Consider the following 26,906-nt stretch of genomic DNA (forward strand, 5'->3'; position numbering starts at 1 on the left):
TATATTTCTATACTACATAACCTATACTACATAACCTATACGTGAATATCTAAGAGTAGGTGGAGGTGAGTGAGGTAGGCTGAGACTTAATAACTACCACGATACAGTGTTGTATCATGTGATGATACCCCCTCCGGCAGCCAATAACCTCAGTTTTACTATTAGAAAGAATAAGAGCATGTATGATAGTAACAGTATGATATCTCCAGTACAGTTCTAGAGACTTAGAGAAACTATGGCAAGGAGCACTGAAGCTGTTATGGAGGATCATGGTGGCCCAACACCTTTCTAAGACCCTTTACTTTATTTTTTCCTTTAATTTGTCACCCATCTGAATGCTTGCTTTAATGAATATTTATGGTGGTACAGCTCATAATGTATATGTAGGGGATATGTACATTATATGTTGCTTTCTGTCTTGTGCCCCCTCATGGTTCACCCTGCACAAAATTTGTCAACCTTTAGTCTGTGAATGTTTCTATGCTGCTATTCCTGGACATTATTTGGACTTGTACAGTAAAGACACTACACTGAGAACTGTGGACAGTTTATTTTAAAAAATTTAAACAACGAAAATTCAAAAAATCATTACTCTCATTACTATTACTCTGTGACAAGTCCATTGATATTTGATATGAAAACCAAGAATTAGCAAGTTAGCTATCCTACTTTCGTGTCAATGGTTGCAGTTATGGGGATATTTTATCCCGACTCACATATTGGTTCAAACGGCTTGTTAAGTGTTCTGTAGTCAAGATGCTACATTTGCAAAATCCAGTACTTAATCCATATGTATTGATATAACGATATAGGGATTGATTAGTTTGTCTTGCCATGAAAACATTGCAAACATTCACATGACTAGATGCCGTGTGAATGATGATAGGACATAACAGGGTTATGAAACAAAATAATTATACTAATTAAAAATATAAACCAGTGAATCTGTTCTTTCTTACCCACAGAACATCTGGATGTTGTAGAGTGTTGGGTCATCCTCTAGAGGAGCCAGCTGCTGGAGACACAGCTGCTCACATCCTCCATTGAAACCGTCAGAGCAGTCGATGCCAATGTGATGGTCGTAGCACCCGGTCCCATCCTTCATAGGACTCAACCCTGGAGGGCACTGTGGGAGGAACAAGTGGTATTAAATGACTAATGTTGGCAATTACAGATTTTTACTTCATTTAGGGACACATTCTTAGAGCTGCCTAAACAGTGAGAAGCTGCCACATTAACACTAATCCCAGATGGGATAGGTAAACAGATCCAATAACATCTGTGCCACAGAATGTAAACAGCCAGATTTCTGTTCCCATTAGTGCAGCCTGTGTGAGCACTGAGCTTTGTCTGTAAAGCTGCACATGGCAAGATGTTTCATGTAAAATTCTCATATTGTATAAATGTGAGGACTTGGTGCTTTTCTCTAGTTATAAATTTAATATGTTTTGGTTTTGGACAGTAGGTCAGAAAAATACACAATATTGGGCGTTGAGAAATGTTTACTATTTCCTGCAATTTTATAGCCTGACTAAAGAATCGATTTATTGAAAAGATAATCAGCAGATTAATCGATAAATAAAAATATTAATGACATTAGAGACCAGTTTGCGATGGGATCACACCAGCCGCGACACCCATCAACATGCTGACGTTCTGACCGATGAGTACTCAGTGAGTACTACATTATTACATGAGTACTCGGTACTCATGGGTCGGACCACACCCATTTTTGAACTCGGCCTTCATTTTGATCTCAACTACACACCTGTAAAGTTTCGTGACTGCATCTTGCACGGTTGTGACACTGTCACGTTGACAAAATCTGTCCACAGGCAGACAGACAGACAGTTAGATATATAAACACCTGCCAAAGAATTTAAAACAGCCTTTGTGGTAATTCCCACTACTGTAGGTGTCTCCAAGACCACATTTTGCCATGATGACACACACACACACACACACACACACACACACACAGGCTCACAAGGGGAAATTTTACCTCATGTCTTAGAGTGGACAGGAATGATTAAAACTGGGATACAGTGATCCGCGTCTTAAAATGAATTTGGGCCAGGGGTGTAAAGGGGGGGAGGGGCCAATGGTCCCTTCCTTACTTCCTACCACCCTACTTCCAGCACCCTTGCTCGGACCACACCCATCTTGGAACTCAGCCTTCATTTTGATAACTTAACTACACACTTGTAAGTTTCGTGACTGCATCTTGCACAGTTGGGACATTATAGTATTGACAAAATCTAATCTAAATCTATCCAGAGACAGACAGACAGACCTGGAAAAGTACTTAAAACCGCTTCTGTGGTAGTTCCTGCTACAGTAGGTGTCTCCAGGACCACATTTTGCCATGATGACACACAAGGTGAAAACAGTACCCGCCACAGCTGGTAAATATTGTAAAAAATAATAAAGTTTCTGCCCGACTTTGCAGCAATCTGCAATCTAATCAAAGAAAGGACTCATATTAGAGAATATACAGCAATGTGTTACAAAAAAGTATTTTTAGTTTATTATATTAGGACATGTGTAGGAATAGATTGGATTTACTGCATCAAAAAAAGTGGGTTGGCCAAAGCCAGAGGAGGCCCGATTATCACAGACTTTGCAGGTGGACAACGCATTGCATAGGTAACACAGAGCCCAGTTGCCCGGTTAAGGATGGGTCAAACCTGGTCCCCCAGAACATTAATAAAATAGCAGATTGGCTGCGGATGGGTGAAATAGAGACGCTGTGCGCATTAACGCACGAGGCACAGCAGCGTCATCAACTTCATTGATTATTTAAATCTCCCGACACGCCAACAGTATCGGTCAAGATCTAGTTAATTAATGTTCTGTGTTCTTCAATACATCCCAAAGGTCACACACACAGTCCAGGTTCATACAGTGAAATTGGAGTAAAGCAGCCTGATAAATCCTGAGCTCCATCAGAGCTTTCTAAAAATGTATTTCAGAAGCTAAAAGTTTAATTATGTTTCCTCTGTCCTGTAAACTTTATAACTACAGTTTTTTAGTTTTGCTGCTTAAATGTCCTATAATATTTGCTGTGACATTACTGCGTGCATGGAAATGTTTAAAATTACTGACAGCAGCCTCTCTAATTATTAAAGTAGGCTAAATCGTTAAAGAAAACACTAATACATCAATAAACCACACAATAATGAAATGGAAAGATTGCGCTGCTTGACATCATTTCAACAGCAATATAGCCTAAAGGGACCTGTAGAGGTGGAGAGAAATGTTCATGTGGGTGCGAGTCTCTAAATCTGAGAAAATAATTTGTTTGGGTGGGTGGACGTGACGTCAGAGCGGATCCGCGCATCGTAATGACACTCTGCTTGTTACACACCCAAGCAGGAACGCTGGAAGTCAGTAAATTCAATTAAATTAAATTAACAGAACAGCGCCAATTCATAACAGAAGTTATCTCATTGCATTTTTCCTATAGAGCAGGTCTAGACCGTACTCTTTATAATATTATTTACAGAGACCCAACAAATCCCACCATGAGCAAGCATTTGGCGACAGTGGAAAGAAAAAACGTCTTTTCTTGTCGCTGGTGTCGCTAACTTCACGTTTCTTATCAGAGTTGGTTTCTTAGCAGGTGTGTCGCTGAGAGGGGAGAACTTGTTAGAAACGTGAACAGGTTGGTGGTGAACTGTGGGCTTCTGCTTAGGGCTATGCTTCCTTCAGACAGTCACCCAGTCTCCTTGGTTTCCCGGCTGCTCGGGAGCTGCCGGGAGACAGCTAACAGGAGCTACCTCTGGTCGGTCTGCACCAGCTACTGGGGGCTGGCTAACTACAGCAGCTAATGATTGAGTTCCCATGGTGTGGAACCGCGTTTCTAGTTCACTAAGCCTCGCCTCCAATGCTACAAATAAACTACATTTATTACATGTACCATTATCACTAAAGGAGGCAGCGGGAATAGCTAAACATTTGACACACCGAACAAGAGAGAGCAGGAGAGTGAGAGGGAGAGAGAGAAGCCATTGCTAGCTGCTAAGCTAAAGAACGGTAGCTAGCAAAAATGAATAGCGTGTTAACTGTGGGATTAGCAAGAAAGTCGTTAAAAGGAGGAGAGAGTGCTTGAGCAGAACTAGTGTACGTTTAAATGTATAGCAGATAGTTAGTCACTGTATTGAAGAATCGAACAAAATTAACTGTGATGAGCTAGAGCAGCAGAAATACACTACAAGTAAAACACAAACACCGGTGACTGGAAATGAGACAATACGCTTACCGCAGTCACAGTTGGGGGTGCTGAGAGAAGGTCAGTCTATATAATGACATCATAGTAAATGGTGTGCAATGTTCATGTTTTTTGTATTAATTTGAGGATAACTTATATCTAATAGTTATTAAAACAATTTACAACAACTTGAGAACGTTTTACACCTCACACTTGAACACCAACATGTCATAGCAAGCCACAGCAACTACACAGTCAACAACACGGAACTAATGCATGAGAACTGCAAAGAGATGAAGAGGGAGAGACAGCGCCTGGACGCGGGCAAAAGATGTGACCATAAGCGGAGCGACCGCAGGGGCAGAGGGGTTGACCGCCCAAGGGCCCAAGTTCAGTAGGGGCCCCTACTGAGCTACCCTATTTCCTCATATTTCCTCATATAGTGACCGCGGCCAGCACCTTTATTTACCTCAACTGCAGAAGGTAAGACGCCTTTATTTGACGCAGGCTTTTATTTCTAATTCCCTCTATTTGATAAGTGTAATGTGTCACATTGTGGCAGACAACACGGAATGAGTAATTGGACACAGTTCTCAGGGGACATCAACTATAAACACAGTAAAATACAGCTGGCGTCAAGAAATGTAAGTCACTTCACTAATGGTTAAAACCAGCACAAAAATGACAACATAAAACACCATTTTCTGAACAGACACATTAGAAATACTAACAAAAAGTAACATTTGCATTTTGGAATATAAAAACAGCAAACTTAAACTACTCAGTCCAGCATTGCATTATGGGAAACGTGGGCCGTCACTACAATATTTTAGTACTCGTTTTGATCCGCTCCCGTTTGCTGTTGATGTTTGTTTAATCTAGCTAGGCATTAAAATGCTGTGTGCTGAGCGGGATGTGAACATTGACAAAATGGTTGGCAGGTTTGCCACCATGAAGAGGAGGAGTATCAAGTTTTAAAAAGGGACCATGATATGTACAAAGTTCGTTAACCTGTTCGGATTATTTTGTTCTATAGGGGATAGTGGAATACACAAATGCACTAACGTTAGTCTACACTAAGCTAGGCCTACAGCAGGCTGAGCATCCATAATTAGTCTTTATTAACTTAAATTTTGGTTATGACGAAATCTGTTGTTTAACTCCATGTTTACTGCACCTGTCTGTGTCACTGTCTGTGGTGTTGTATGCTGTCTATTTTTTATTTGAATAGGCCTAGTAGTGATGTAGCTAGACCGCTGTGTCTATTTTATGTTTGACAGGCCTTGTATAGTGTTGCACACTGCTAAAATCTTATCTTAGAGGCTGAGTGGACTGGTAATATTGAGCTTTGAGAATGAACGAGAAAGAAGTTGAACCTAGAGCAGATTGTTAAGGACTTTGCAGTGCATACGCTTGCTTGGCTCAATAAGTGACAATGTATTTATGGATAGGATATCTCAGTTGCAAATTTTAAAATGACTTTATCAGAAGGACCATTCAAGAATGCTCTGTGCTGAGTCTAGCTCCGCCTCTGGTTGTGACCCACGACCAGTTCATCATAGTTTATAATAAAGTGAGGATACAGATGTTTCATAGAGGAAACAAGCATATATAACGCAGATCTGTCTGTTTGTCACTGTTAACAGAGACTCCAGTTTGCAGTGTAGTTCATACACTTCACTTGATTTGTAGAGTACAGATTCGTAACATTAACATAGTAACATCAGGCTTCACTATTAAAGAAAGTCACACTCTCTCTCGCTTGTCCACTTGAGCTCTCTCTCTTTCTCTCTCTCTCTCACTCTCTCTGCTGCGAGTCTGCATTACACTTTTTAAAATGGTAATGTGCCAGGTGCACCTGGTTTTTAAAGGAAATGCGATATGACACTCTGATTGGTTTAATTCATGTTAAACACACCTATGATTAATTAAGAGACTAAATACAACCCCTTTGCGCCTTGCGCCTTACTTTGCACCCAGATTATGTAGTTTAACTAGCAAAAGTGGAGTTGGACAAGCCCTAAATGCCGTAGGAGTCTACAGCCATGCTAGCAGCTCTGTGAGGATGTCCTTAGGCACAGTGGTGCTTTGAGCTAAAAAAAAAAAGCTAAGTAAAGAAAGCTCACTAAGTATAGCTGAGCCTGATGGGAGAGACATCAGAGAGTTGTTTGGCAGGTACTTGGTCATAAAAAACAAATAAAATGTTTGACTTGATGATGAAACCAAAGTTAACCAATTTATATTGTTAGGAACATGAATATCTGTACCAAATTCTATGCCATCTAATAGTATTAGATTAGATATTTCAATCAGAATAACAAATGTCAACCTGCTGGTGGCACTACAGGAAAAGTCAGGGGATCACCAAAGTTATTAAGAATCATCATCTCGGCACCATAAATGCTTGTACAAAATCCCATGATAATCCATCCAATGGTTGTTGAGGTAAATCAGTATGGACCAAAGTGGTGGACCGACTATTGACCGACCTTGCCATCCCTAGAGCCATAAAACAAACAAGGTAAAAAAAACAAACATGCAGTCTATGAGACAAAAAATGGCAGATTAGTGTCAGAAAACATTAAGAATAATGTTCAATGTGTTGTGGTATTGTTGTGTCCTAATGCAAGATTAGTGCAATGCTCCTGCCCCAGCTTATCTCATTAAACATTCAGCCACAGTAGGTAAATTCTTGACTGCATAATCAATACCCAGTTTTCACAAAGGGAGTTTTAAAGTTTTATCCTGTAAATGTTACAAAGAAAAGAGCTTTAGCATAGCACAACCACTTGATTATTCACTGTGACACAGGAAGCGACAAGAACAGTGATAAAATGGCAGGCAAACAGTGTCATCTATAATGAAACCCCTTTAAAAGGATTCTTGTTCTGGTGAGGGGCATGAGGTAATACTGCAGGTGAAAATTTCAATTTCCAATACAATCCAGAGAGGACTGCCTTCATTTTTGATGAGTGAAATGAAATCCTTTAGTTTTGAAATGTGTGAAACAGCAATGGGTGTCATAGATTAATTTCAAGAAATTAATAAAAAATAATTATTAAGTTTTAACAGAATCATGGACATCTTCTTAATTGAAATGCACTCTGTGCTGGGGTGAATTTACAAAAGAGCTGCGAGACCTGATTTCACCCCGGTTCCCTCCTTCTACAGTCTTGTTCAGTATATCCGAAGCAATTTTTTCAGAAACCTGTCAAGTCAAATTCACATTATGTTTTTTTCTGTCAGCTATTACTTCAAAGGAAACTTTGATGGAGTGCATTTTAACAAGGCACTGCTACCTTCAGAACAGCAACTAGGCAGCTGGTTTCCTCTAAGCACTGAGGGATGAGCAACTGCTTATTTTATTATTTAGGTCTGTATTCATCAGAGGGTCCAGGTGGCTAATTTGGCTAATAAAGCTCACATGCTTGCTGTGGATTCCAGTCTACTTAATTTTTGTGGAGGGACAGTATACTTTTTTTTCTGTTAAAGGTTTAGTGTATGCTATTAAAAAATGTAAAATAAAAATAAGTTTTCAGTGGCCTTGCATCTCTGCATTTTAAAATGTAACTTATTTAGATGTCAACAGGAGCAACTTGTATAAAATACCATGATCTCCATTTGTTTAACTCCATTAGAACTGTATAGTATAATCTACACTTTTCTTGAGCCTGTTAAAGCCCAGTATTTATCCTGGATCATTCATACATGTGGAGCTTTGGGTTAGAACAAAGACCACGCCTCATCCAATTTCTGCACTCCTCATCCGTTCACTTCCCGTTTGACTCAGTTTTTACGGGACCTGACAGACTTACCTCAAAACAATGGACCACGAGCTCCTTCTTAACCCGTCTGATAGCGACCCATCTGATAGCGACCCGTTTGATGAAGACCAACTAATTCCTGAAGTCTCAGAGTCTTTCCCATCTCCCACCATCCAACCTCAACAGCAAACCTGGCTGCGTTCAGCAATCCATATTCCCCAATGATCCCGGTTATCATCCTCCAAAAACTCCAACATCGTCAGGCCTTCACCTTCCAGCAGCTCCAGGGGAAGATCCCGTCTTCGGTGTTCGAGGGACGCAGCATCTTCCAGTCGCCTCTCCCCAGATGTAAAACTTCAAGCTGCAGATTCCTCCACAGTTGCACCTTCTGCGTTAGAGCCCTCGCCAGACCAACTTGTCCCCACAATCCAATTACACACAGCTTGTTTAAGTATCTAAATATCAAAATCAATGCTCTTGCAAATGCCTTAAAGAATCACCCGGATCGCCACATCTTTAACTTCCTAATACAAGGTTTTACACACGGCTTCCACCCAGGTGTGCAGGTCACATCAGAGTCCGCCTACACATGCCACAACTTGCAGTCAGCCATCTCCGAAACCACCCCCAAGGAACCTGGCAGACATCGCCAGCACCTTCAAAGTTCTTCCCATCCTGACAACTGGCATCTTTTTGGCGTTCTCTGGAAAGGCGCATTCTATTTTGCAGTGCGCCTAACCTTCGGGTGCAAGAGCAGCCCAAAAATATTCAACTCTTTTTCCAAAGCACTCTGCTGGATAGTGACAAACAACTCCAAACTCCCGTACATCATCCATCTCTTAGATGATTTCCTCACCATCATGCCACCAGCTTACGGTCTTCACACCCGTATTTCTGCATTCCACGAGCTCGGAGTCCCTCTCTCCCCAGAGAAAACGGAAGGTCCCAGCACATCACTGGAATTTCTTGGAATCACACTCAACTCAGTCTCACTCCAAGCATCCCTGCCTCCTGACAAAATCCACCGGATCTCCTTACTCATTTCAAACTTCCTCCTAGCTCACAGATTCTCACAGCAACTGCTCTCGCTGCTGGGCCACCTCAACTACGCCATCCGTATCATCCCGCAAGGTCAATCCTTCTTGTCCTCCTCTCCATAGCCTCCTCAGTCCCATCTCTCCACAACCCTGTCATGCTGGACAAAGCCTGCAAGATCGAGCTAAAACTGTGGTACCAGTTCCTCTCATCCTGGAACGGCATCTCCTTCTTTTACGATGACCACATCACAAAGCCAGAAGACATCCAGGTCTTCACAGATGCAGCCCTTCCATTGGCTTCAGCAGCTACTATAGCGGCAGGTGGTTCTCGGCCTGAATTCTCTTCCCTCTCTTCTTCCTCTACAATCTCCAAAATGTAAAAATGTCATCATAGCAGCCATCCTTTGGGGGCACACATGGTCCAAAAAGATCATCTACTCCGACAACAGCACTGTAGACATCATTAACAAAGGATGTCCCGTTGTGACATTATGCAATTCATGCAGAGGCTCACCCTGATTTCGGCCCAGCACCAGTTCATCATCCGAGCCTCCCACATCCCAGGTCACAAAACACAATCGCTGACTCCCTTTCTTGCCTTCCTTACATGTATCAGACTGAACCACTTGTATGAGAGGCCATGGTCTCCATTTTTTTGATCACAACTGGTTTGACATTTCACTTAAAGAGCTGGTACAATGGCTTTACATATGGAGGATTGGGGAACCATGGAGCGAGCAAAGATGTATTTTAGATGTTTCAAGTACTACAGTATATTGATGATAAAGTTGACAAATGACAAGGGTGAAGTATAGAATGATTGCCACTAGTTAGTTAGTGAGCTAGTTCAGCTACAGCTGTGTACATTTGTTTGCTCATTTCAGGGAAAGGCAGAGAAAGACAGGGAAAGGGGACCAAATGAAGGCACAGGCAGAGCAGATTGAATCAAATAGGAACTATGGTCAACAGGCAAACAAATCCGAATGGAAAAGGTAGAAGGCAGGTCTAAGACAGGTAACAGGTTATGCAGGGTGACAGTGATAGGAACAGGATACTGACAGGCAGGTCTATGGAGGAAAGTCTGTAAAGCTATGGCAAGGAAGCAACACAGATGATCTGGCAAGATACTGCAGCTAGAGAGCAGGTATTTACACTATAGGAGTAAATAGGAAATGAGGAGCAGGTGTGTAAGTGGGTGTGGCAATCAGGTGACTGGGAAAGGCAGGAACACACTGAGAACATCTGGTAGAGAGATGGGAAATGACTGGTCTGGAGAGTTCAAAGAAAATGCAGGGCCAAGGGAAAACAGAGGTTGTAAAGCTGAAAGGGAACAGAAGGGAGACAGGACAGGTGTCACCATGACACAGTTGCTTGATATGCTGATCCAGACAACCTAGAACAAAGTCAAACTTGGATAAATAGACTGAATGAAACTTTATATGTGGTTTGGGAATACAAAATACCAATTTTCTTATCGATTGTTCAGAGTTTTGGCAACTTCTAGCCTAACTGTGATAAAGAGTATGCAATGACAAAATGCTACTGTAGTAGGGGACTATCACTGTCACTACCATACATTCACATTGGCTCAGGGGTTGTGAATTCTCATTTGGTAACAGTTCTATATTACAAGGAAAATGCATGACTGCAGTTCACTACTGGACCTTCTCAATGTTTGTCAGCCAAGAACCCAAATAATTTAAAATTGGTTATTATTTAATTCATGTTTTAATCCTAGAGGAATGTGACTGACAGTATACTGTTGTTAAATGACTGTATTTATATTCTATGTATAACCATTGTTTAAAAATGAATATGCTAAAAGTGCTGGGAGAGGATAGATCTAATATATAACTGCTTTGGTGTATCTACGTTATAAAGTAAAGATCTCCAGACCAGTTATATATTTGTTGTAGCACCAGTACAAAATAGGGACACATGTTGACTGAGTGGTCCCTGGTCTTGCTCCCTTGATAAACTGATTTTGTCACTCTATGTGGGGCCATTGTGATAAATGATTTATTACCTGTAATGCAAAAATCACCTGAGACATTGAATCTCCTAATACATCTGTAGCACGGAGTCTTTAAATCACTGAAACCCAGTGCAATCAATGGATGTGTGAATATGTGGTGCAGGCTGAGAGGAATTTGTATTGATGGGTCACTGCACAGTATCTCGCCAGCCACAGATAGCTCTAGTTATTGACTGCCATAATAGGCTTCCAACATGCCGGAATAGTGATAACTCCGGGCCATTTTCCAGCTGTCCGTAGGATAATAATCATTAATAATATGCGCCCACCAGAGTCTTTGTCTGTGGATTGTTATCACTTGAGATTTCAACAAATCTGGTCTGTAATCCTGGGTAAATCATTGCTAATCCTCTGTATAAAATCACTCTCCAAGTGAACAGTCCCCAAATCCTTAAAAATTTTATCTGATTAAAAACTTCTCCTGGTTGTTTGTTTGGAATGAGTCTGTGGCTGTGAAAGGTGGAATACTTTGACTGGCATAATGAGGAAATAATCCAGATTAAAAGTTCTTAACAAATGTCTTGAAAGGCTTACATGTAGGTGGAGGGAGTGAAAATTTTTCCTATAGGTGTTTTATTCACATAAAAGAATGGGATATTTGAGTTTATTAAGTTATTTTATATCTAGCAATATCATCTAAAATGATATGATATTCATATGACATTTCTGAGCAAAACATAGGTCTCACTTGGAATTTGAACAGCACTATAAGACATTTGAAAAGGCTGAGAACCTCGTTATGGACTTCGCTATGATTCAATCCCTCCAGGTTGAGAAAAATATGAACTTTTAAATCCTGCCTGCATTTATGTAGCACAATTCAAAAGGCTTTGAGTGATTGCTGTAGAGAAATGTGTTCAGACACCAGCAGAGACCTTCATAGGTCTCAATTGTGGACTTTCAATCTTTCAATCTCAAGTCACACATTCACGTTATAAAGCCTTTGACCAACTGACAATGTTCTCAAAGGTAAAATGGTAAAAGTGTAGCCTCTTTCCACAACTGAATCAGGTAGATATGCTTTAGGTAGATACTAGTTTGTTGACATATGCTGCAGTTTTGGTTGGCCCAAAGGTTAGAAAGGCGGGCTCAAGACTGAAGCTGTTTTGCGGCTTAACAAATATCCCTCACTAGATAAAAATGAATTACAATGAAAAATAGTGTCTGTATTGATCAGTATGTCCTAGTTAACTGTAGTGAGAAGTTCTACAACCAAACCAATGACAAAATACTTGTGTGTGGAATTTACATTATATATCTTTAACTAACTTGAAAGGGCATATTTCATCTTCAAAAGATGCACAGGTCACTAGATAATGGCCATCTACCGACACTAACAAAAGGGTCTTTGAAGGCAAAGTAATCATCATTTATCTCAGTCCATTTAATAACTGGACAGTGAGTGAGAGTACTGTCTGCCCTGTCGTAGAAGAAGCTAGCAGTACAAAGTCTGTTCTGGAAAACCCCTTGAACCACCATGGTTTTCAATCCTGTTTCTTAATGGAGATAAATTCCTGCAGTGCTTTTGAGGCTTAAGGGAATCGGTGCTGTGCCATTGCCAAACAGCAACAAATCCCTGCAAGAGTAGTTGGATAAAATATGCACTTTCAAATTTGTCTGATAGGCAGATCCGTGCAGAACTACAATGATTGAAGACTTAAACAGCAAGTTAATGCATTCACTAGGGAAGTATTAATCAGTCTTCAAAGGGTCCTAATCAAGACAACAGTTCTTGACTCATTTAACTGTCTTATGGAAAATACCACCTGAATTTAACAAATCTCACTTCTTGTTCTTGCTTTGAAATATGGTTTAATCCATTTTTGTGAATGTGTTTATTTTGGTGTCACCTATTGTGAAGCTACTTTAGAAATAATAATAATGATAATATTTAGTATGTGAAGATGCTGATAGTGGATAGTTGTAGTTGGATAACTGGATAGTCTGCAATGGTTTTAGAGTGGCAAGTATATTTCAATATAATATATTTTTCAACATATTTAACTTCTCTTGTAACATTTATACATGCGTGGCATTTGAAATCCTTTCAATTACTTTATGCTGACATCTCTCTTGGCTGTGTATTGTATATGTGTAGTGAAAAGGTCATATCAAAAGTAGCTTCAGGGTTTCAACTGCATAGCAGTGCCTTATTACGTTTCCATGCCTGTGCTTGCGAGAATTCAGCTGCTTATGTTGTTGTTTTATTTCATTTAGAGACAGGCCTCACCAGAAAAATGACAGCATTGGTTATTTGTTGAAGTGCCTTGAGCAACTTATGTTTACGTTGACCTGGCAAGGACCTCTTGGCTGTGTGAATAATGACGGTTGTCTCTTAGAAGCAAAGGGGAAGTAGCATGGCGTCCAACCACGTTCAAAGGCAAAAGGCACGAGCCTTCTCCTGCTTCCCTGATCTCTCTCCAAGAAATCTGCGTCCTTTGCGTGTCTTTGTAGTTTAGACATGCTGAATCGTACAAATGGGGATAACAGCGCACACCTTTAGACAGTCTCTCTTTGAAGGCATTTAGGGTGTTGCACTCGGTTCTACACAGGAAAAGTAATGGAAGAACATGTGTGAGGAATGAAAGAGTTCAGATCCTGCCTACTTTCACACATCCACACATCTAACTAATCACTTTGTAAAGTGGGCGTGGTTGTCAGATTGTCTGTTTCAGAAAGTTACAAAAATGTCGAATACAGTCCCCCCATTCTGCCAGCGGAAAGGAGGTTTCAGATGATGTTAGGTGATCTGACAATGCATAGAGAGGCCTTTACAACACGGCCATACCTCTTGAACTAGTCTGTACGCCGTGTCATCCGATCACATTGGAACATACGGCAACATTGTTTATAGTTTATAGGAGGTTCAACCATCTGACAAGCACTGCTTGTCTTTAAGTAGGAGTTGGGGGTCAAAGTATGTGACTTAGACATGTGAGACTGCTGTTTAGATACAGTCAACATTGGTGTCTTTTCACCATGGCCACGGTATTTCCTTACCAAAGTAGTTTAACTTAGTTTAACATAAATTTTAAATATTTTGCCTAAATTTAATAAAATCTTAACCATACCTTTGGCAGATCAAAAAACGGTCATGTTTGTTTCATGGTATCAAAATTGGAATAAAAATCCAGCTTTGACCTAAAAGGCTTTACTTTTAGACACTTACCTACTTATAAGATAATTGTTGTGTTTTCAAAAAGCTGTAGTTTGCTGTATGGTCAAGTCAGTCAAGGCAACACTTGTGTAACCATGTACAGTATATTAAGGCTATCTGTAACTTCAAGCTATAATGCAACAGCCTGTTATTGGTCTATGCATAGCACTAAAAAGCATATTGACTGATACATCAAACAGAGAAGTGGGATGATATATTTGCCAGAAACGTAAAAGGTTTTTCCACACTGCAGAAAGAGAAGCCCACAGGAGCGTTTGTGTCAAGTTCACAGAGAAACTTATCTATTCTGAGGAGGTCTAGCAAAGAAATCACATTTTGTAGCCTAAAACATCATTCAAACATTTCAACTTTCCTTTCGTGTTTCCTAATAGAGAAAGTTGTCTTGAGAGGCCTTTGTGATGAGATAAGCAGTGCTTGTTATAGGTCAGCTTATCCCAGAGTGCTCAGCTCCTCATTCTGGTCTCCTGTGGATGTTATGGTGAGTAAGCTCAGTGAGGAAAAACTTTTAGTAACCCTTATTTAAAGAGAAAGAGAAACATATTCTCTAACCCAAGGTCTTTTCATTTAGACTACTAGAGCTGATAATGTAATGTCAGTATCACAAAATCTCAACTGCTACCCACAAAGTATTTAGTGAAAGTTATTTGTTAAACTTTATGGACTTAAAGAATGTTTGATTTTCAATTTCAGAGAAGGATCCCTCTTAATAAGAACCTTACTGTAAGCAGATTTCCCAACAAAAAGAAGCTACATATTACTTTTAAAAAGACAAGCATTATTCATACTGTGTGTCAAGTGCCTGCTGAAGTCTGAGTTTAAGTTTGAAGTTTTGTGATCTAATGAGATGGCGTAGCTTTTTTCTGCCGTTTCCAGAGACTCTTTGGTCTGTGAGGAACTAGACTTTTCAACAGGATTATCTGAGGTTACAGTCAAAGTCAAATAGAGGTCAGGGTTAGTTATATTAGACACATAACAGCACTGGTGTGCACTGACAAACAAGCAAAGTAATCTCACATCTGCTCACTGCATAATTCAGGCAACAACTGTAAATATGATGTTTTTTTTAAATGGTTCACAATCATGTGGATTATCAACTCCACAATTTTACAGTTCACTGAATGATTGATGCAAAGAAAGTTTAGAAGCAGAACATTCAACCTTGTTAAATTTAGTATGAAGGACATTATTAATTTAGCAGACATTCTCCACTGCAGAAATTTTCCATCGGCTTGTTATAGTTCATATGTAGTTTATAAAATGCATTTTACTACTGACAAAATAGTCCATACAACGTCATTCCCAAAAGGGAACAGAAGTGGGGGAACACAATGAAATAAAAAAAAAGTTTAAGGTTATTTTTAGCATTTACATGCACTAAATTGCTGTATTATTTATGTGCTAAGACTACTTAAAATCATGCTTTGTTTCCTTTCTAGGGACCTTATACTTTATGATAAATAATGTATTTTCATCTTTACTTCAAAGAACACTGTGCTTTACTGCCTTATGTTGATGTTCAAGTCTAGCATGTTTTTAGGAAAATATTAACTGTAAATAAAACCATATATTGTAGATAAAATTATTCTTTACGTGAAAACTGCAAACAACCTCTAGCAATGAGATAGAGCAGGTAGGGTATGTTTTCAAAGTCTGACAATGTGGCACCCACTCAGACAAAATCGAGACAACTACACCCATCTTAACCATCTTCACTATACCTTATCTTATGAACGTTTATGTGAATGTTTCCCCAATGGTATGGGCCTTTCCTGCCCTTGCAATGTGCGGTGCAACTCAGTATAAGGCCTGGGTTGCCTTAAGGTTCACCATGCTAACCTCTGTCCTTGAAATGCCTCCTATTTTATACATGCAGGTTGCATGCTATCATTAGCTAGCACTTCTTTACAAATCACACACTGATTCCACGGACGGTGGGCCAAACAACAATAAGAACACCGGCATGAACCTGTTAATTTCATATCACGCAGTGTCTTTGCCTAACTTCTCTCCCTCCACACCCCACCTCCAACCCTCCCCCTTGGGGAGGCGCACCTCACAGTTTGAAAACCTCTGAGATTGAGCAACCTCTATGTTGCCTGAGACAAAAACTGGGGTTAAAAAAAAGGCCAAAAATCACTCACTGCTGCTTCCAAAGCGTAATTGCTGTGAGCGAATGGTAACAACTGAAGGTGACTCAGATGAGCGTATCAACATTGTTATTACCTCCTTTCTTCTCTAATCTGGGTTTTACCAGCTGGACAATCAGAGGAAACTGTTTATAGGGAGTGTATGAAGTAAACCAAACTGACACTGTAAATGTAGACAAGACAAAAACAGGATTGTGAAAAGTGAGGAGTACATGTTCCCCCCATTTCCAGTGGAAATTACGCCCTTAGTAGTGCATATAAATAACTGACAAGTTCAGTGTCTTTAATAGTGTGGACCCAACAACCGAATAATGAATATATGTTGTTGGTCATACTGTAGCTGATGCTTTACTTTCAATAATTTCCCATTAATCCTGCTTTTTACATTTATGTCTGTACCTGAAACATTTTACCTTCACAGTTACCCTACAGTAGCTTCATCTTGATGGCATCTAAATTCACTTGTTCCTCTTTTTAAGTAGATACAAACTTTTTATATTTATTGGAAACTACTGCATGAATATTTAAAAAAAAAAAACTTGAAAAGCACATTTCATTCAATAATTTCTCAACATAATATATGAACCAATATATGAACCCTTACAGTAACTGCAGTTGGTTTTATCAACCCTCTGAGCCTAAACACACAGTCTCACATAAATCCAATGACCTGAGGAGACAAAACATCAGTAGTGACAATCTAATGTGCTCCTATTCCTCTTTAGGGCTGAGGTCTAGCTATATCTCTGCCAGGTATTGACTCCACTCAGCACTGCTTAGCATCCCAAAACATGATCCCAGTCAAGATTGTTTTTTGCTGCCTAAGGGGATCTACGCAAATACAAAGTGGTTAGAAGAACTGCTTAAGCCTGCAGCATACAGTATGGTGCTGTCCAGAATTATTATTCTGGACAGAGGTATTAGATGTAACAGTAGGTGGTGTAATATGTTGTTATTATGCAGAGTTGTATATAATCTGTCCTTCAGGTTGTGTAATTTTGTGTGCAATTTGGACTAGCAATATGGTGTATGTGCGCTTTGATGAAATATAACATGATTTAGTTTGAACTGGCATTGCCGAATGTACCTAGTGGTAGAAACACATCATTTGTTTGGCTTATTGCTTTTGATTTTTTTTCACTGAAGAGTACCAACAAGTACATCTGCTTTGTCACACGAGGACCCTTTTGCGGTACTCTGTTACGGTTTGTGGTTTTCGGTAGAATTGTGTGACACTATGTTGTAACTATTACTAAGTTGTAATTTGTGGTGATAAGTAGATAACTGTCCCAACAGTTATTAGGATAGAGGGACTTTACAGAAAGATAACACTCTTGTTGCATAGATGTGGAAGCCACATGTTCAGGGGGTTACTGTCTTCAGTGTATTAATGTTTCACCTTTTGAATTATAAAGTTGTCAAGGCATATCTGCATGAAACAAAACATGAACAAGCGTTACTTCAGTATTATATGCCATAATTTAGGACAAAGGAACACAAAGTATGTTATTATTCTTTCATTCAAGGGAAAGTCCACAGATTTTACACATAAAATTCAGTTTACTAGTCATGTGGAGTACGTACAAGTGAGTAGTTGAAAGATATGGGCATTTATCATTCAGCAAGGTTCTAACAATAATGCTATCTACGCTATCTATTTGCCTTATGGAAATTATAGGATCGAGCTTTTCTTGAGCTTGACTCATTAGGGACTAAAAGTTTCTGTTTATCAATTTTTCTTTTATCCCTCCTCCAACTTTATGGAAGTGTAGCAATCAATTCAAGTCCATCATCGGACCAGCCAGAAGTGCAATATTAAAAATTCACAGGGTTCGACTGGGTGTTCAACTGGTTAACTATACACACAATAGTCTGACAGACAGAAAGTTCCTTTCTATAAGTTTTGTATCTTGTTATTATATCATTGCAATTCAGAAAAGTGCAGGCATGAACCATTTTGTCTTGTTTGCTACAACTTCTCTAGCACGCACACACACTAAATTAACAATGACCCACATCCTCACACAAACAAACCAACCTGGTGTGAGAAGAGGATTAGCCAGCTTATTTAGTCAGCCAGTTGCCCAGGTTCCCAATGCAGTTAGTTACAATAGCTCATTCAGGGGGCTAATTTCTGTGTTAACTTTAACTTTAACTCCATGTTTCCTGAATCTCTTCAACAGAGACGCAGAGTGGTTGGCATGACCCATAGTCAGAATTAGGGCTGTCACAATCATGAAATTTTAGGTGACGATTAACTGTCATAAAAATAATTGCGATTAACAATTTAATTGTCTTTTTCTGATTTCATGCCACACAGCGGTACTGATGTGTTTGGCTTTGCAACTAGACCTAAATCCATGTTAAATAGCTTGTTCTAAAACTGTTGTGTATGCCCACCTAATGTAACCAAAAAGTTAATAAATGTAGAAGGGTGCTTGATTTTATTTTCAAAAGTTGATATGCAACAGGAAAACAAAAAGGCGTGTTTCAATCCAAGCATTTTAATGCAAATTATCTAATTAGAAAAGCTGTATGGAAGCAACAAAATTTGACAAAACTTTCACAATATCACTAAAAAGGTTTGACACCTGCTTGAGGTGTTTGAGGTCATTTTCTCCATAAAGAGTTTATGCAACAAATAGGCGATGGAAACGCGTTTGTCGAATAAATAATGATGTAGTGAATATTACATGACAGATAGGCCTGTCACGATAACCACTTTAGTTAGACGATATATTGTTACTACAATATTAACAATAAACAACATTATTGTCATTTTAGGGGCATTAATTTGCATAAAGCATAGGGGTTGTCGGTTGCAGGAAGGTAGAGATAAGGTAGATAGGGAAATTATTAGCCAAATAATCACAAACTCGCTACAGGGACATTGTAAAAAAGTGTTTTTTTTTTTTTTTTAATCTACAAAGGGAGGGAGAAGATCAAACAAATTATTTAAATATTTACAAAATCAAACAAACTATTTACATATTTACAAGCTACAGGAACACTAACCCAGAGAGACTGTCTGCACACAGTGCAAGAGGAGAGGGAGAGACAAGACTCCGGCGCTGTTGGCAGAAGAGCCGAGGACTGCAATTACTGCGAGCAGCATGCATGGGAATTAATTAAAATATAATTTATTTGAATACATTTCTCACCTTTATGATGGTCTGAATAGGTCACTAAATTTGTCGCTAGTCACTTTTTAGAAATAAAGTCACTAAGAGGGTCTGAAACGTTGCTAAATCTAGCGAGAAAGTCGAAAGTTGGTAACACTGTGTGTGCGGGTGTGTGTTGAGGAGCTGCCTGATCCCCACCTACAGTAAAACTCCACACAGAGAGCAGACAACGAGGGGACAGAAACAACGCAACCAGAAATGACAACATAGTTTTTTCTGTTCATTCGGCTTAGGCGCTGTGAAAAAACTCTTAAGTGCTGCTCCTCAAGTCTTATGATGGTAGGGAAAACCCTGCTGTTTATTCTGGCATCATGTTGGCTAAAATGTTGGTGACATTCTGATGTAAACAAACATGCATGTACACAAAACAGGCAATATCGAGGTCAGCAAAAATGATCAAGGTCATTCTCGAGGTAATTATTGTGATAGGCCTAATGACAGATCAGCTGTTTGGTCTGATTACATTGCACAACGATTCTAAACTGGTTTTAAACATACTGAAATTAAGTAGCAAAGGACTGTCCAGAATAACTTTCCCTAGAGCTGTCAAACGTACTGCTGCACCCGTAGGGAAGATTCTCTGCTTAAAATCAAGAGAACGGTTATTGGCACCTCTCTGTCATCATCTTGCTTTGGAAAGCAACAAATGTGGTCTCACATGAGCTGAAACAAAATAACCTGCTCAATAGCAATAAGGTCTAGACAGCCAAGCTGTGATATTGGAAACTCAGGTAGATTTGCCTCAACAGCTGATGGAAACGCATCTGTAGGATTTAAAACTTGGTACAGAGTGTAAAACATGCTATATCCACACAGCTCACACCGACTCCTCTTGTAGATTAAAGTAAAAGGGTTTATTAATCATACAAAAATAAACTTAAAGAAATAAAGAAAAAATATCTCAACAGAAAAGGTCGCTGTTTATCTCTGTATATTCCAAAAGTCCACAGCACAGTTGCTGTGTAGCTCCACTCTGTCCCTGCAGCTACTCACTGCCCTAAAGTGTCATTAAGTGTCGGCATTCGGTCCTGAAGGGACATGTGTGTATTTCTTTATTTTGCATTACAGGTAACAAACAAATAAAATATAATTGTTATTATTCAGAGTAGACCTGGATTAAACAAAATATATTAAGAACAGAAGCAAATATGACTAAATATCAACATAAAATAAACAATAATATTTTAAAAAATTAATATGCATTTTCAGATGCCATTTGAGGAAGAGGGAGAGGAAGATAAGAATATTTTTCAACCTCAGCCACCCAGACGCATTTAAGACCGTGCTTGGCCAGACATGGTGGATAAACTTTAGGGAGCGGCACCGTCATTGCCTTACTGCCTGACCCCAGACATCATTGAGCGTGGGATGGCATCAAGAGGAGACCACACCGGAGGAGCACGAGTTGACGGAGATGCCTCGTCAGATCTACAACTGTGACGAGACGGGGTTTCAGCTGGACTCAGCAAGGAGACAGGTCATCGTGCCCCGGGGACCGGGGGACCGAGCATGCATACAGGAAGGCCCAGGGAACCAAGGACCACAAGACCGACAAGATAGCATGACATGTAAATGCCAATGTAAATGCTTTTATATTATCTGTAAATAACACTACGCTACTGTAAATAAATAACACTACACTACATGTTACATTAACTCCACATCTGACTAACAGCAATTAAATTTGGATCATCATCTCTGCACATTGCACATATTACTTCATACTCTGACCATTTGCACATTCTCGCACAAATTGTGTGCTGTTTCATTTAACACAATGTTTTTACATAATTTCTTTATTGTAAATTTTCTAAATGTTTCTAGACTTTGCAATACTTGCTTTTTACTTTCTCAATTTCTCTTACAATGTCTGCATGTGAAAACTTACTTGGCAATAACATTAATTGAAACAGATTCTGATTCTGAAAACAAGAAACATTTTAACATGCTGGTGACATTAGCCATCATAATGAGTTATGTCTAAGCTCTCATATTTATACAGCCTTGTCTTATTTACCAAAATGTGTGTTATCATTTAATAAATATTTTCATCTTCATTAAACATTTTCTCTAGTCATTTGTCTTTTGATTCCAAAAATTACCATTTCCTGCATTAACACTTATTTTATAGTTATACTATAAATCTTACTCTGCACTGAGTGTATTACAGGTAATTGTTATAAATACATATATGCGTGTATAATTGCAAAATTTAATGCATCACCACATATTTTGCAAGCGTTTGAAATGAGAAGATAGCTTAACAAAACATCCAGCAGGTGGTGGTATAGACTCAAAATGAAAATTAAGGACCCTTTACTGCATAATTTGCAGTTGTTAAAGCATGTTATCTTATTTGGAGCGAAGGAAGTACAGTCCGGATGTGTATACAGCATTGATGTCGGTTTGGCAGACTCTGCTCAGACTTTACTTTAACACCATTAAATTAACTGAAAACATTACACAATCATTTATGTTAGTAGATGAAGGGAAATTTTAATAGAAGCTAAAAAGTGTCCGACTCAGGAAACAGTTACGTTACATTGTAAAACACACTTCATTCAAAATCCGACAGAAAGAAAATAAAACTCACCAAAACCGTCTTGGTTAGTATTTAAACTGTTCAAACAATCACCAAATCTGGTTTGGTCTAAATAAATCCCTAATCCACCAAGTTAGTTTTGAAAAATAGTCTGGCTCTACATGCTGTCGCTGCCTCTGATGCCCGACCTTCTTCTCTGTCCTCTGCTGCTGGACGCCGCTCCTGTCCCCGCCTGAACGCGCCGCGCCGTGTCTCCGTCAGCCCCCAGAGTCAGATTCCTGGTCAGAGCTGCTGTAAATCCCCTCGGTACTGTATTCACAGTAGTCAAACTGGTGACTCTCTGTCTCGGAGGCTGTGTTCAGTCCCGGTCTGGCCGTGTTCACTGGGAGGCTGCTGATCCCGGTTCCATTGCCTGCTCGGCCGGCTTCGGTTCTGGTGTTCAGTCAGCTATTAGGATGTCAGTTGCATGGCTAACTGAGATAACTAGCTAATGGCAGTTAGCAGCAGTTATGACCTGATATGTGATATGCTGCGACTTATTGATTTGGAGTATGAATTCTACAAGAGTAGTCTCAATTCTTACATATTGCCCCTTTCCCATTTAAAAATGTAACACAGTAACATTACATTACAAGGTGTTTTCAATCAGCTAAACAAGCAACGCCTGCTTTGATTTTCCAACCCTAATATTTCTAACTAATAGAAAACAGCACACCAGCACTTTTTTGCCCTCTGTAATTCTTAGAGCAAAAATACAACACATGGATACACATGCACATACACAGTTTCAACACAGTGGAACCTCCTCTAGGTAGAGTGACATATCGTGTCCAATCAATCAGAGATTCAAGATGTATTATATTTATTATAACTTGGAACATATAAATCTATCTGAAAGTTTAAATACAACAGTAGGAATCCAACTACCATGTAGGCACACTGTACTGTCACTACAAACAGCCTTAATCATATGGTTGTTTATACCTGTAAACACAACTCATTCTTTCTCCACAGTATTGTTCTATAAAGCACACATACAGCACAAACAGCTGCAAAACATACTTAAACAGCACTAATGATCAACATTTCATGTGTGCTCACACTGAGCACTGTATGCGCTCTTTATACGGTGCCCAGCTATTCTCGTCATTCCATCCTTGTGGCAATCTGCTCTGTCAACATCCTTGTTTTCCACCATTTTGCAGGGGAGACAAGGGACAAGACGAAGCTAATTAATCTCACAATCATCCTGTGATTATTATGCTCTCACTTCCACAGGCGCTGCACGCTGCCTCTCCCCAGGAGTGCAATATATCAGCGAGACGGAGCGGGTCGGTCAGTGCAGACCGCCAGCTTCAGTCGACTCTCACACAAGGAAAGATATTAAATGCAGACAGGACAGCTACTGGCAGCGCGGACTCAGACAAGGTGTTAATTGATTAGGGTGGAATCAGAGTGCTGGGGCCCAGCCAGTTTACCACCCTGATTAGACGGATGAGAGGCTCATTTATAAGCTCGACAGTCACAAGATAATTACTAAAACACACAGTAATATATGCAACGGCAGCTGGGAGCGGTGCCGCATAGCGATGGACAGGACTGGGATGTGTGTATGTGTGGGTAAAGATCAATGACTTAGCTCACTTGCAATGCTGTTAAGAGGTGCTTGTAAGATAAACAGCATAATAATGACATGTCCCATTTAAACTGAATACCATATCAATTTAGGAACTGTGAAAAGCTATTCTTAAAGCATAGGAAATCAAAATGAATAAAATCAGCAAATATTCAACAATTATGGCCATCTTTCCAAATTAGGCTGCAGCCACATAACAATCTACAGCCCAGTTGTCTCAAAAGCTTGAAAAATCCATCCTTAAACTCACCTGTTTCTCCCAATCTACATTTCCTTTGTAATTGATAATGGTGTACATCCAGGGCCAGATTTACATAAATAAAAGTGCAGGGCAAATTTGTGCTGCCTCTTTCATTCAATTTGTGCTCACAATCTGTGTGTAATTACTGTCTGATTTACTAAGGCAGCAACAGCGTCTGGGACTGACTTCAAGGTAGATTCAGCAAATGAAGGAGAGCTCAAAGGAATGCAGTTCAGGGCTGGGATGAGATCACCGAGCTTGAGAAAGAAATGGAGAGATGCCTATTTGTATTATTAATGGAAAAGGAGTCATTAACAAAAAAATGAAAATGAGGAACGAAAACAGAAAATGGAAAAGCAATAGAAATGACAATAAGAAGCAAAATAGAAAACACTGGGGGGGGGGTTAAACAGAGAGAGAGCTGCCATGGGACAAAATCACAAGTCTTTTGTTTATGTACATTTATTTTTATTTCACACTTGCTTTGCCAATGTAAACATCTGTTTCCCATGTCAATAAAGCCCCTTTGAATTGAATTTAATTGTGCTGCTATGGGACAGAGCAGCAAATCCAGCAGAAGCAGGTGAAGGGGACGGGATGGCTTTGATTGATGTCTCACTAGAATACAGAGGTAAAGGCAGCCAAATGCAACTTTTCGAAAGAAGGCAATTACTTAACTTATAAAAATCAGTTGTTTGTTGGTTTTGACAACATTCACTTGATTTTGGTTAGATGTCCCAATATTTTGTGTTGCACTCACTCTTTGCGGAGTAGAGTAAATGTTATTTCTTCCCAACCACAAACTTCCTTTTAAGTATGTGTGTGTTTTGCATGCACTCGTCAGAGAATTTCCACACAGAACTGATCCTAAATCCAAACTAAACTCACCCATTTTGTGTTAATGAAGAACATTTGCCTGATATGGTAACAGGGGTATGCAACAGACATGAGTGACACAGCTTATTATGAATGCACGCTGCTGGAGTACAAGGCATGGCCTGTTGTACATATACACTGTGAACATAATTCAGATCAAATATTTACTATTTTTTCGTTTGCAAGTAACAAAACGTAAATGTACTGTCTTGCGCTCAATTTCTTCAATATTTCAAAATAACATTTATGTAACGGCGCAACAGCTAATCTATACCAGTGTTTCCAGGTCTCTCTGAAAATCCTTCATGGTGCTTTCATAATTACGTTTTCTATCTTGTCTTACATATTGTCCAAGTTCTTCTCAATGAGGCTCTACTGAAGTGTGAAATCATAGATTTATTCTTGAGATGAATTTCAGTTTCATTTATTATTACAGTGGAGCTTAGTGAACATTCGCAAATGATGGGAAAACAGAAACATTGAGGGATAAGTACTGTAAGTAAGTACAGACATTCACTTTGTTCTTTTTTCGCAAAGGTTCTTAGAAAAATATCAGTATTCTTCAACATGCTCACAGGGATGGAAATATAACAGGACAATAAATAATTAATAGAATACAAAAGGAGAGTCTCATGACACCGCAAAGCGTTGGCAAGAAATCTTTTCACTGTTTCTTTTTGGATCCAAGTGAGACTAATTTCAGGGAGAATAAGTTGGATTTTTTTCTGATGCTTTTGGCAAGGATTTGCAACACACTGCAACACGAAGAAGCCCTCTAGATGTTGGTGAATACAAGCTGTTGTTTAAAAGCATCCAGTAATTATGTTTAAAGGAAGAATATCACTACAAAATATCTAGACTTTTCTTTTTCCTTCCCACACGAGGGAAGAGCGGGGTAAAAAATGAATGTGTTAACTAAGTAAAACATAATCAAATGCCTATTAAACTTCAAAGCCCTGGCTTAAAATCTCCTCTCTGTCATCTCTTGGTACAAGACGGAAACTGGATGGATGTTTTGGTCTCCAACATTCCAGTGCAATATTGTTGCACATATGGACTCCTTTCAGACTGTGTATAAAGAAATTTCAGATAGTGGACATTATTATTCACAGGGTCCAATTGATATCTACTAACAATTTATACATGAGATATTTGTGATAGACCTTTATAACTGAACCACAGTGGCCTGACCAACACTTTAACGTGCCAGTGAATGTCCGGGCAGCAGTAATACATTTGTGGTGGAATCTAATTGCTTGGCCAAGTGATTTAATCTTCCTGAACAGCCGGTTTGGGACATTCACAAGCCAACAGGAAATAAACAAGGTGATTTTCTGAGCATTTGTTTTTGGATGAATGGCACAACTAAGCCTTCAAAACACTCAGAAACTTAATTGCATTAACTAAGTACTAATGGCGATTATTCCAGAAGCTTCTTTGTACCATAGTTGCTCAAGATTCTACTTGAGTCTTCAAATCTCTAAAGAAGACATTCTAGTGGGGGCTGAATGTCATTGTTGACAGTTATGAAGCTTTTATAGACAGAGTACCGTTGTGGCTTAAGGGATGGCAATGTCCTTTGAGTCATCTGTTGGTCCACCACTTTTGTCCAGCCTGAAATGCAATGTCTCAGCAACTATTGGATGGATTGCAACTGGTCCAATACTTACTGGTTTATGAACAAATACCCATAACACTAATGACATTTCCATCAGTTTCAGCTGTATTTTGTGTTTCGTGCTAATTAGCAAATGCTAGCATGCTAATACATTAAACTAAGATGGTAAACATGGTACACATTAACTACTAAAATCAGACTTGTGAACACTGTTGACTTGTGAACATTTAAAATTTTGATTATGGTTTACACTTGTGATGTTAATGATGATTATAATGAAGCACGGTTATGGTTATAAAGGCAGGGATACCTGAATACAGAGAGGGCTAAATTTTCCTTCATGTTTTTTGGTGGTTCCATCATATTCATATTCAAGAAAAGAGCTCTGCTGCACTGTTCTGGGGGCAGCAATTGCATCAACATAAAATAATTGTGCAGGC

The 26,906-nt window shown here is 39.3% G+C and overlaps 1 protein-coding gene across 11 annotated transcripts in view; it reads right to left on the reverse strand.

The window, feature by feature from the left end:
* The window catches only part of astn1 (astrotactin 1), a 439,680-nt gene that overhangs the window by 228,527 nt on the left and 184,247 nt on the right, over positions 1-26,906 (reverse strand). For all 11 annotated transcript variants that reach the window (XM_044219839.1, XM_044219838.1, XM_044219836.1 and 8 more), the window contains one exon: positions 960-1,126. In XM_044219839.1, the coding sequence (XP_044075774.1) occupies positions 960-1,126 (167 nt within the window). The remainder of the gene's footprint in view (positions 1-959; positions 1,127-26,906) is intronic.

This window comes from Siniperca chuatsi, linkage group LG13 (genome assembly GCF_020085105.1).
Source record: "Siniperca chuatsi isolate FFG_IHB_CAS linkage group LG13, ASM2008510v1, whole genome shotgun sequence".
NCBI lineage: Eukaryota > Metazoa > Chordata > Actinopteri > Centrarchiformes > Sinipercidae > Siniperca > Siniperca chuatsi.